The sequence below is a fragment of the Streptopelia decaocto genome, assembly GCF_964273445.1.
Source record: "Streptopelia decaocto genome assembly, chromosome: 3".
Lineage (NCBI taxonomy): Eukaryota > Metazoa > Chordata > Aves > Columbiformes > Columbidae > Streptopelia > Streptopelia decaocto.
Window position 1 is genome coordinate 119,540,502 of NC_138656.1, and position 12,911 is coordinate 119,553,412.

General features: G+C 44.8%; 1 protein-coding gene and 1 long non-coding RNA gene across 2 annotated transcripts in view; one reads left to right on the top strand and one right to left on the bottom strand.

Moving 5' to 3' along the window:
- LOC309438404 overlaps positions 1–12,911 on the bottom strand; it is a 105,957-nt gene that overhangs the window by 47,256 nt on the left and 45,790 nt on the right. The gene's annotated exons all lie outside the window — the stretch shown is intronic.
- Positions 1–12,911, top strand: part of ELP3 (elongator acetyltransferase complex subunit 3) — a 103,124-nt gene that overhangs the window by 38,695 nt on the left and 51,518 nt on the right. Inside the window, exon 9 of the mRNA XM_082049709.1 lies at positions 3,411–3,537. Coding sequence (XP_081905835.1) covers positions 3,411–3,537 — 127 coding nt within the window. The remainder of the gene's footprint in view (positions 1–3,410; positions 3,538–12,911) is intronic.

Consider the following 12,911-nt stretch of genomic DNA (forward strand, 5'->3'; position numbering starts at 1 on the left):
ATTGTACATATCTCTCTTTTTTTAAATTTTTTTTTTAATTACTTCCTAAATAAATGTGGTTTGCTGAAGCAGAACAGAGAGAGCTCATCGTTCTTGTCTTAAATAGTTCAGAATCTATAGGCTTGATATGGCGCAGCGTAATCTCTTGGAGGTATTTTATGTTCTCTACACCAGACGCCTTTTTCTGCTGAGAAATGACATTGGCAAGTACAGAGGGTGAGGCACAGCCAGAAACAACACCTGTCGGTAGATGAACCACCAGTGTTCCAGGCATACGGTGTCTCTAGAGACTGCAAAAGGCCTGTGATTTATTCCATGTCACCTTGGACCTGTGGTCAAAAGAACAGTTGTCCTGCGTAGGAGAGCACACAATATATTGTTCATCCCACTCCTTATGGACAAATAAGCCAATCTCTTGGGTTTTTTTTAATTGCAAGTCTATTCAGATTTTGAAAGAAACATTTTTTCCTGTTTTTTTCCACTTCTAACACTCGTACAACTTCATTCTTGTTGCTCATTCCAGTCACCTACCAAAGATGTTAAATAACCATAATCACACGTAATGACAGAGAGAGATTATGGTTCAATAAGCAAAGCACATTGTGGTTAATACCTACCTGAAAGGCAGCAGCGCAAAACTGAAAATGTTGGACATTTTCTTTTAGAGGCTTAAAGAATCCACAATGAGTTTCCTTCTGCTGCTCTGCCTTTAGTTTTGCAGGATGTCACTGCTGTGAAATGCTCGAGTTCCAGGTCTCAGTAGGCAAGAAAAGCCATTTATTGAGTCGTCCAAGAGTTAAGGACTAATATTTATAGGTGGTACTTTCCTCCTCTAGATGTCAGAGCTTTCCAAAGGAAAAGATCCGTACTAAGGATGTGTTGCAAGATGTCACTTTTAGGCTCGATGTATTCATACAGATTGTAAATTGAACAATTAATTTCTCTTCACCTTTTACTTCTTTCCACCTCAAATCTTTTAAAGGCGTCTTATCCTAAGGTGGGACTTGAAAACCCCACTTAACTTGGGTCGTTTGTCCATCGCATCAGAGCCGGTGCCATAAATGACTCAAAGCTTTTAGCTTGTGCGTTTGCTAACGAACCTTTGCTTTGCTGCTGCTGAAGCAGAAGAAGGATGAAGTGGTGTATTACAGCCTTGATTTCACTCAGAAATCATCCTGTATAAAGTGATATTTGTAAAGGGTTTTGGCACTTTTCAAAGCTGCTTGCGGAATTCCTAAAAGGCTGGCTGCGAGCAGGGAAAACACAGACCGTTCGCTCCAATATCTCCCTCCAACTTTTCAGAAGAATGAATTGAAAGACACTTTTAGAGGAGGGTGATTCAAGTTTCTTCTGCAGCGACCTCATTTTGCTTCTGTTCTTCTTCTGCTTTGTGGGGGAAGTGTTTTGGCTTCAAACTTTTAATATTTCGCTCGTAGCAAAATGTCAGATTACAACCAATTAGACTAACTGTTTGGAAATTACTTTCTATTATGTTCCATAAGTCATTAGTGAGGTTTTTGAGTGCTTTTGGTGGCTGTGAGGCAGAAAAATATTCAAGAGCAGATCTAGGCATCAAATAATCAAGTTATTGATGCAGCTCAAATTCCACTTCTAATAAGAAAATAATTTTTATTTATGAAGCAAGTCTCCATTTACTCCCCTCAGGCTACTCAAGGTCTTGAGTAATACTGTCCTTGAACAGTCTCGGAAAAACACCGTAATACTTCTGAAAAAATCGTAAATAAATCTGTAGTCATAAAACTACATGTGGGGATTTAAAAGAGGCAGAATCTTCCAGTAGAGAGGGAGAAAATGGTCCTTAAAAGAAGGGAAGTAGCTGTTTAATTTGGTTAATGTCAGGTCTTGGCAGAAGGTGTTTGTAGAGGTGCTCAGGTGATGTTAATTTTTCATCCAAAGGACCGTGGTGGAAAAGAAGAGTCACTTGCTGAGCTAAGTTATTGGCAAGACATTCCCAAAAAACCCCAGGGTGAACTGGTGTAATGGGAAGAAAATGGGGATTGGAAAGAAGGCAGGAGATACTGAGAGGACGGAAACATCCAGAAATGTCAGGCAGCAGTGGAAGAACCTTCCCAGCGGGGGCAGAGCAAATGCTTTGTGGGGAGACGGCTGGTGGGGACCTCCTGGTCACGGCTGCGGGGGCAGGAGGCTCCTGAAGGATTGTTCAGTTTTGGGCCCCTCATGCCAAGAAAGGCCTTGAGGTGCTGGAGCGAGTGGAGAGAAGGGAACGGAGCTGGTGAGGGGCTGGAGCACAAGTGTGATGGAGCGGCTGAGGGACCTGGGGGGTTCAGCTGGGGAACAGGAGCTGAGGGGAGACCTTCTGATCTCTGAACTGCCTGAAAGGAGCTTGGAGCCAGGGGGGGTCGGGCTCTGCTCCCCAGGAACAAGCGCCAGGAGCAGAGGAAACGGCCTCAAGTTGCGCCAGGGGAGGTTGAGGTTGGATGTGGGGAACAATTTCTTCCCCAAAGGGCTGTGGGGCATTGGAACAGGCTGCCCAGGGCAGTGCTGGAGTCACCATCCCTGGAGGGGTTGAACAGATGGAGATGAGGTTCTCAGGGACATGGGTCAGTGCCAGAGTTAGGTTATGGTTGCACTCTATGATCTTAAGGGTCGCTTCCAGCGAAAATGATTCTGTGAACGATGGAGGTGGAATGAGACAGAAGAGTTTGCTTTCATCCTAATGAGTTATGTGAGGTTCAACCTTTGCTCCTGCATTTGTTTGTGCCCTGAGTCTCACTGAGCTCCAGCAGAGCAAGCCTGGGTTAGTTTGGTTTGATGTCAGTGAAGAAGAACATGGAATACTTCAAGATTCCCAATCCAACCTGTGATTTGGAGGTTTGGCACCTCTTGGAAGCTGAATCATAAAATCATGGAATGGTTTGGGTGGGAAGGGACCTTCCCAGCTCCCCCAGTTCCCCCTGCCATGAGCAGGGACATCTGCACCAGCTCAGGCTGCTCAGAGCCCCGTCCAGCCTGGCCTGGGATGTCTCCAGGGATGGTTCAGCCACCACCTCTCTGGCCAACCTGGGCCAGGCTCTCACCACCCTCATTGCTTTAGCAGGTGGGTTGGAGTAGATGATCTCCAGAGGTCACTTCCAACCCCAGCCATTCTGTGATTCTGTGAGCTGGGTGCAGATGTCCCTGCTCATGGCAGGGGTTGGACTAGATGAGCTTTGAAGGTCCCTTCCAACCCAAACTGTTCTATGTTTCTATGACTTTTAGCACATATTGTAGTTTAATTTACTGGCAATTTATTGGCAAGACTTGAGTTGTAATAAACTCATAATAAAACTGAAGCCTTCTCACTTCCTAGAGAATAATCTCATTTAAACCTATCAAAATACGTTCTATTTTCTGTGTCATCATTGTGAATCTCTTCTGTCTCTTCCCAGAGGTCACACCGTGAAGGCCGTGTGCGAGTCGTTTCACTTAGCCAAGGATGCCGGGTTCAAAGTGGTGGCGCACATGATGCCTGATCTCCCAAACATGGGCCTGGAAAGGGACATGGACCAGTTCGTTGTGAGTATGGCCCAAAAGGACCAGGAATTTCTGTTTTATTCCAGCTTTTCCATCTAACGCCACCTCTCTTTCTTAGCTCAGCTCTTAGTTACGATCCCAATTGTTTTTTAAGGACAGATAATTTCAAATTCAGTTTTGAAGGTGGAGGTTGAGGAAGATTTGTTGAACTACTTCATCCAGAAAATTATATCCTTGCCTCATGAAAGACTGAGTCACTGGGATCTCTGTGGAATATAGCTTTTCCGATATTAACTAAGGCTCTAACTTTTTTCCAAGGTGGTTTTCTTTCCTTAGATATAGAATAGTACATGATTCAAAGTTAAAAGCATGTAACCTCGAAGGTAATTAATTACCAAGTAGAGTGTATAGGTGTATTATATGGCATCTCTGTTCTTGGCTCAGCGCTATTCAATATCTATATCAATGATGTGGAAGAAGATATAAAAATTATTTCTAGAGAAACTGAAATGAGAAAAGAGCAAATGGTAAACACTGTAGGGTATAAACCACTTCATCTGGTGGCATAGTGGATTTTTTTCACTACATATATTTTTTTTTTCAAGTCAAAATTGTTTGTCTTTCTAAAATAGCGCAGAAATTGCCGTCATGTTATAAGGAACCACAGGTATATTTCTGTGAGAGGTCAGACTTTCTGGCACTAACAAGCCGTCAGTGCAATGGAATATATTGGTTAGAAGTACAGGCAGAACGCAGTGGTTTATCTTGATATGTCTAGAAAGAAGCAATCGAAAACTCGGCTGTATGGTGCATGAAGGAAATTCTGCAAACTCTGGTAGGTACTTTTTTAAAAGAGTTTTGTGCAGAATTCCTTGAGCTCTTTGTAAACATAATGTCACATGCTCAGCAAATATTATGTTAGTGTGACAAAGCGAGAGGCCGGGGCAAAGCAATGTGTGTAAAACTAGAGGTGAATCACAGAATCACAGAATGGACTGGGTTGGTAAAGACCTCAGAGATCCTCAAGTCCAACCCTCGGTCCAACTCCAGCCCATTGACTAGATCATGGCACTAAGTGCCATGGCCAATCTCAGTTGCGAAACCTCCAGGGCCGGTGAGTCCAGCACCTCCCTGGGCAGCCATTCCAATGCCTGACCACTCTCTCTGCACAGAATTGCTTTCTAATCTCCAGCCTCAATTTCCCCTGGCAGAGTTGAAGCCCATGGCCCCTTGTCCTATTGCTGATGCCTGGGAGAAGAGCCCAATCCCCACCTGGCTAGAACTGCCCTTCAGGTAGTTCTAGAGAGTGCTGAGCTCAGCTCTAAGCCTCCTCTTCTCCAGACTAAACAAGCCCAGCTCCCTCAGCCTCTCCCCATAGGGCTTGTGTTCAAGTCCCTTCCCCAGTCTTGTTGCTCTTCTCTGGACCCGCTCCAGCACTTCAATCTCTTTCCTGAGCTGAGGGGCCCAGAACTGAACACAATACTCCAGGTGTGGCCTCCCCAATGCAGAGTACAGGGGAAGGATCACTGCCCTTGTTCTGCTGACCATGCTACTTTTGATACAGTAATAGTATTTGTAGTAGTAATAGTAACTGAGGTGAAGTCCGTGACACAGCTGTAAACTCAAAATTCCTGCCCAGTCTCTTGTTGCTCCTGGATGATTTTATAACGCTGAAGGAGATAGTGGACATCGCATGAGCTGTGGGTTTGTGGAATTACTTGTGACGCAGGGTACGGCAAAACCTGAGTCACCTATTTGGTATCTCATGAAGCTGCAGCCGTAGTTCTGGGTTCTTTATGGGTCTGTCATTACTAGAAGTAATTTTAGGCTGGAGAGAATTTGTGGTGGAAGAACAATACTGACTAAAAGATTTAAAGAGAGAACCTTGGGTAAGACCCAGCAAAGAGGAGACAATAATCTAAGGCATTTGCAAGGTGTAAAACTGAAGAGGGAGGAATTGTTTAAGACAGAATTACAATCTTCCATAGGAAGTATGTAGTGATTATTATTCTTTGCTGCTTATTCATGATAAATAGCTAAGGGTCGGATCTCCAGTTGCTCCTGTTTCATTGCAGGAGATTTAGGGACACTGTTTAAAAGGTAGAACTTCAAGCGATGCTGAAGTGCTTCAGGTTTCTGCAGGCCAGCAGGCTCCCTTGCTCGTTAGGAGAAGCGTAATAACGTGTTGGTTTTTTTCCATTTATTAGTGACAATTTTTGCAGAAATAGAAGAAGCAGAAGGCGAAGTGTTCAGAAAGAGGAGACAAGAATGTGGCGAAGAGGCTGGAATTGTGAGAGGGGTGTTCAAAGCAAACAGGGAAAATAGTTGAGCATAGAAAAACAAGAGAAGGAGAAAACAGAAAAGAGAAGCTCGACTGGTTTAGATTGTTTCTGCCAGAGAAGTCTCTTGGCTTTAGGAGCTGGGGACAATTGTGATGGTGAGCCAGCTCTGGGACACAGCAGGGAGGATTTTGTGTTGTGGTGGGGAAGGATGGGAAAAGTGAGAGAAGCCCAAAGAGAATTAAGAAAATTTTCGATTTGGAAAAGGAAAGGTTAAGATAAGATCGGAAATTCTGTGCTGAAGGGCTGGAATTGGCAAAAACAGCTGGTTGGAGGGCCAGGGAAGAGAAATGCTAAGCAGGGGAATAGGAAAACCAGGTGATAGTTTAAGAGGGGAATTCAAGAATACAGAGAGGGTGATGAGGGGACCAGCTCAAGTGACAGCCCTGTTGATGAGTTCAGAAATCTGAAGCAGGACTCACAGATCGGATTAAGATTTGATGCCCGTGAACATACAGACGAGGAGTTGGAGGATGAGTAATCACCGTGGAGGATGAAGCCCTCAAGAAGTAATGATTGCTGCAGGAAGAGAAATGGGAGTTGGAGAATGATAGAGTAGTTTGGGTGGGAAAGGACCTTCAAACCTCCCCCAGTGTCCCCCCTGCCATGAGCAGGGACATCTTCACCAGCCCAGGTTGCTCAGAGCCCCGTCCAGCCTGGCCTGGAATGTCTCCAGGGATGGTTCAGCCACCACCTCTCTGGCCAACCTGGGCCAGGCTCTCACCACCCTCAGCAGAAACAATTTCTCCCTCATGTCTGGCCTGAATCTCCCTCCTTTAGTTTAAAACCATCACCCCTTGTCCTATCGCAACAGCCCCTGCTCAAAAGCCTGTCCCATCTTTCTTCTGGGCCCCTTTTAAACACTGAAAGGCCACACTAAGGTGTCCCTGGAGCTTCTCTTCTCCAGCTGAACACCCCAACTCTCTCACCTGTCCCCCAGCAGAGCTGCTCCAGCCTCGGATCATTTCTGGGGCTCCTCTGGCCCCTCTCCAGCAGCTCCATGTGTGTCCTGTGCTGAGGACAAGAGAGTTGGGGAACAGGTGATAAATCACATCGGCATGGAGAAGAATTATACCTGTGTTGTTTTGAAGAGAAGAAAGAAGAGAAGAAGAGATCAAAAATGCCTGTGTTAGAGGTGCACAGGGTCACCACGGCCATCTGAGACCAGAAAACACATGAAAATATATCAGTGGAGTTGACGCCCAGCTCGGTGATCACTGTGTGTTTCTGAAATGAGAGCTGCAGGGAATCAGATGGAGAGGTGCTGGATCACTGGGACATGTTTCAAGATGGAATGGTAAATGAGACAGCTCTCCTCTTCCTTTTTACCTTCTCTGCCTTTCTCATCCCATCTTAAATGCTTTATCAGTTAATTTTAAAAGATCCTTTGTCTTAAATAGGAAAGACTAGACGGTAAAAACAACCCTCTGGGGTTCTTGTCCAGAGCCGTGCACTGGTGAACATACTAGAAGTATTCAGCAGACAATAATTCCTTCTTTCCTGGGAATTCAGCTAGATACTACGTTCTCTATTTCCTACGTTAAAATTTTATATCATAGTTTTGAGTTATTAAAACAGCTTATTTATATGCTGTGCTGTATAAATGTTAGTCCATGCTGGTAAATATTTAGACACTTCTACTGCATAAAAATAATGTGAGAGCAAAGAGAGGAACCAAGTGGGGACCATCTGTTGTGTTCCTGCAACAGCACTAAGCTGCTCAGCAGCAGCAGTAATGCTCTTTTATGCGATATTCTCCTCGTTTCCAAAAAATCATCTTCCTCTGACTTTCTGAAACAAAGACACCCGCAGCTTGTCCAGACTCCTTAGAGATTTTGGATTTTACAGTAAATAAGTTTGGAAGAAATCAGCGATTTGTTGTGATGCTCACCTCCTTTCCAGCCGCCCCGCTTGTCAGACCAGGGCCAGGTAGGACAAAAAGGATCCAGGTGACTTTAGAAGGAGGTCTGAGCACCTCGTTGATCACCAGTTGATATATTAAATCCAGGAGCTTCTCCTGGGAAGATAATAACTTGCTGATTGTGCTGACTGCGTACTAAAAATACTGGGTGCTTCTTCAACTTGAGCAGGTAATTACTGTTTCAAGAGTAACGTTGCTTCTGTCCCTTATGACCTATTGATTTTGAAGTGTTTCTTGCTGCTTTATCCAGCAGCGAGGATGCCCATCAGTTGCTCTTTTGCAAACATATCGAGGTTTTTAAAGTTGTGTGTGTGCATAGCAACTGTTTTTCTGGAGAGTTTATTAATATATTGATAGGAGTGAGTATATTAGATCTTTCATTATAAGTATATATGACTTTTTGCACTAAGTGACAGGTGAGCGGCGTTTTGCCTGCCTTCATCTTGAAGATAATTACAATTAACTTTTTTAAACAGAGTGATGTACTAGGCCTGTGTCCCACTTATGTTGTGCTTCTCCCCTCCTTTCCCCTGTCACACCTCTTCTCTTCTTATTGATATTTTTTAATAGCCTCAGAGGATTTCCTTCCAACTTCAGGTCTTTCCACCCCATTGCACATCTGGGCAAACGCAGCGGGGAGGGCACGTGCTCTGCTCCCCCCACCACCCGTGTCATTGCACCAGGTAGCATACGTTTACACACACATACCGCTACTTACTGTTAGCAAACGCCGGCGTAAAGATAAGCGCGATTCGCAGCGCCTCACGTAGCAGGTGGTCGGAGAAAATAATTAGAATAATAGCTGGAATAAATCAAGGGCTCAGTGGGAATAATGGAATTGTTACCAGAGCAGACACCTCATTCTGCGGAACGCGATAAACGCTCAGCTTGGCTGTTGTGGCACGAGAGAGATGAGGTGACTCTAGGGGTAAATGGTTGGGAGGATTCATGAATCACACTTGCCGACAGGGCTACCAAGCAGAACTTTGGATTTAAGCAAAAACTTTAGGAGGCTGAAGAATTCCCAGGGTGCTGTTACTCATTTCTCATTCTGTTTCTGCAGAGCCACTGAGTGGCAATAGTCTAATCAAACTGTATCTCCTCTGGAATAATTCTTACTAAGCTAATAACATTTATTAATGGAGAATATCTTGCCTTTATTTTGGTTTTATGGTCTTTTCCTAAGCGTGATTTACCGTCACTGTTCCTCTTGGTCCTCCATGAGGGATGGCCGTGAGCCCATCTCAAACAACTTTAAAGACCTTTCACAGGTAAAATAAAGGAAAGGGAACAGGGAAAAGAGCCAGAAAATGAGAAATGTCAAGTGTGGGAAGCGTCATAGCAAGTTGTTGGCAGAATCTTCCAGGTTGGAAGGTACATGGGAGCTGGTGGATGCTGCCCAGAAACATCAGGTGGACCTTCAGCTGCTGAGAAGCTCTTTTTCCGTGAGGAGATCCTTGGGGAAGTCCTGTGGCTTCACTCTGTCTGCCTAAAATCTCATAGAAATAGAACTAAGAGGGTAAAAGCACAGGCTGGACCATTCAGTGGTCAGTACAGGAGATAAATATCAGACTACAGAGATTTTTAGTCCAATTCAGCAGAGCTGCTCTTATGTTCTTTAAATAAAATGCAATCATTGAATGACTTTAGTCGGTGAAAATTCCTTTTCTTACAGTCATGTGTCAAGCTGTGTTTTGGGTTTTTTTTTCAGAAGGAACTGCAAAATAAGCATTTCCCAGAAATAGACTGATTTTAGTGCAATGCCTGATGCGTCTGCAATCCAAGTGTAAGTTACGCAGGTGCTACAGCCTCCTTGGTGTGTTGAACACAGGAGAAAAATGATGGCCAAGTAATACAGTGCATAATATGAGTGTATTTGATGTTGTTGTAAAACTTTGAGACTCTCGTCTCTCCTTTGGCTGTAAATTAGGAGATCGTTTTCCCGAGGGCTCCCATTTTTATCAAGGAGATAAAACTCGTAATGAAACTAATATATTGCACCTCTATCAGAAGCTTTTAATAACCGTAATAAAAGACAGTTAAACTGTTGATCCACATTGATTTTTACTCTTTTGGGAAGACAATTATCTGTGTTTTTAAATGTAGCTCTGAAATGTTTAGTGGGGTAAGTGATATTCCTTTCAATGCCTACTGAACATCTCATTGAATCACTATTACTGGCAGGTAGCCAGAATTACCTCGGAAAACTTGTCTCTTCTTTCTTTTTATCATGGGCACATTTCCAGAAGCAGATGAGTTGGTATTTAATGATCGGTCCTTCAGTTCCTGGAGCTACTCTCAGAGTCTTAGTAAATGTTAGAGCTAAAAAGCTCTTCGCTTTGGAAACAATTACAGCCTCATGAATGATGGCCAACGCCGCGGTGATTTTTATGCTAATGAGAATCGTGGTAGTAAGGAACAGGCTATTTTTAGCAACTATTTTCACAGGCAATTGCGCTCATATTTCTGTGGATAAAATAAGCAGATAAAGCCCCAGTGTGTGCCCACTTCTGCAGATGGTGGAGTTGTGCGCGCAAAGCTGCTCTCCCTGTCCGGCGTCTGCGTGGAAATCAATCTCATTTGCTTGTTGGGTGTGTTTGCTGCGGTTTCCTATAAAGCAGGTCTGATTTCTCCCTGAATATGTGCAATATAGGGAAAAAAAATAGAAATTAAAGCTTTGGTGTGATGATGCGCAGGAGCAGAAGAGCTGAATCAGTTGAATAGTCCAGGTAAAACCGGTCCCTTATTTTCTGTGTCACTTGGGGCTCCCTGCGTAATGTGGGTAGGGGATCACAATTTAAACCCAAAGATGCAAAGGACGGGGGTTTCAGTACGGCGTGATCTTTGCTACGTTCCATTGTAGTGCATAGAAACACTACGTGTTGCTAGACCATTAGTGTGGACATGATAAATTGCAAGGCTGTGTGGACAAATTGCGTTTATTATGGGTCTTGGATTGTTTCCTTTGTCTTCTTGAATTAGTATTTTGTGCGCACACACGTTCTCCTCCAGCACGCCAGCCGTAAAAGTCATGATAATAACGATTGCTACCTTTACAATAGCTTCTCATTCAGAAAAAGCTTCTGCTAAATATAAAGGTACCGTTGAGACCCTTTTTCTACCTGAACTAAAAGATCGTTTCTGCACTAAGAGTTGCTCTGGTTGAGTGGTGGTTTTTCCAGCCAGGATTCAGAAGTTGTTTTCTGGGGCTCTTTCACTCCGGCCTTTGCTGCGGGAAGCAATAAGGAGCATATGGCTGGGAACATCCAGCCAAATGGGAATGAGAATAAAGGGATGTGACTTGTACTGAGAGTGTAGATTTGCCAGATATATAGGCATCATTCAATAAAATATGTGTTTTACCACAAATCAGCATCAGCAACCCAATGCTTGCCGTACCGATGCTCCTTATGGAAAGGTCTGATGAAGGATGGTTAGATTATCAAAAACATGATACAGTTGCTGGTCTGGGTGTTTTTTAGGGTAGAAGATATGCTTAAGGAGATCTGTGTTGCAAAACTAGTGTACTTAAGACAATGAAAAATGCTATATTTCCCATATCTAGCCCTAGGGACAAGCTGACCCTCTCAGAAACAGAAAGCCCAGAGTTTCTGTGCTTGGTAAAAGTGAAGGTGAAACTTCACAGCAAATGGATTGAGGTATTCTCATGGGTTTCTTCAAAACTGCGTAATAAATGGAGACTCACATGAAGCACCTGCAAGACGAAGCAGATGGGGCGTCTCGGTGCGGTGAGCACAATCTGGAGAGATTTGTCTTGGCGTTCGAGTAGATACTGTGATCAGGAGTCACAACCATGCTCCAAGGTCACGTTGCGGGTGCCCAAGGCCTCTTCCAATGTTAAATGTTGCTTATTATTGAGTTCACACAGAATCCCAGAATGTCAGGGGTTGGAAGGGCCCTGGAAAGCTCATCCAGTGCAATCCCCCCATGGAGCAGGAACACCCAGATGAGGTTACACAGGAAGGTGTCCAGGCGGGTTGGAATGTCTGCACAGAAGGAGACTCCACAACCCCCCTGGGCAGCCTGGGCCAGTGTTCTGTCACCCTCACTGAGAAGATGTTTCTTCTCAAATTTAAGTGGAACCTTTTGTGCTTCAGTTTGTACCCATTGCCCCTTGTCCTGTCACTGGTTGTCACCAGAAGAGCCTGGCTCCATCCTCCTGACACTCCCCCTTTCCATCTTGATCCCCAGGAATGAGTCCCCCCTCAGTCTCCTGTTCTCCAGCTCCAGAGCCCCAGCTCCCTCAGCCTTTCCTCCCACGGGAGATGCTCCACTCCCTTCAGCATCTTGGTGGCTGCGCTGGACTTTCTCCAGCAGTTCCCTGTCCTGCTGGAACTGAGGGGCCACAACTGAACACAATGTTCCAGGTGTGGAAGTTCCAGTTGCATTATAGCAGCACCAGGGACTGTTACAGAGTAGAATCTATTTGGGGTAAGTTCTGTGCAAGCTTGGAGAGACTGAACATCTCTACAAGTGAAAGGAGGTTGTAGCCTGGAGAACAGGAGCTGAGGGGAGACTTTCTGATCTCTGAACTGCCTGAAAGGAGCTTGGAGCCAGGGGGGGTCGGGCTCTGCTCCCCAGGAACAAGCGCTAGGAGCAGAGGAAACGGCCTCAAGTTGCACCGGGGAGGTTGAGGTTGGATGTGGGGAACAATTTCTTCCCCAAAGGGCTGTGGGGCATTGGAACAGGCTGCCCAGGGCAGTGCTGGAGTCACCATCCCTGGAGGGCTGGACAGACAGACATGAGGTTCTCAGGGACATCGGGCAGTGCGAGGGCTGGGGGAACAGTTGGACTTGATGATCTTGAGGGTCTTTTCCAACCAAACTGATTCCATTATTCTATATGTGAACTCATACCGTGCATCACAGTTAATATTTTTTCCCCATTCTCTGAGTGGTAAACTCGATCTAAAACCATCACGAGTCGGAATCCTCAAACAGATGCTTTTCAGAGCCACTAGTAGTATCTTACCATGTTCTGCTAAGTCTGAGCTCACGTAATTGAAAGATATTGACGTTAAGTGACTTTAAAATGACCGCGTTGGTACCGCATGTCCCTGCGTCCCAGGTGACAACTGGGCCTTGATGGTGTGTGTGTTCCCAGGCTGCTCCAAAGGCAGCACAAAGGCACATTTT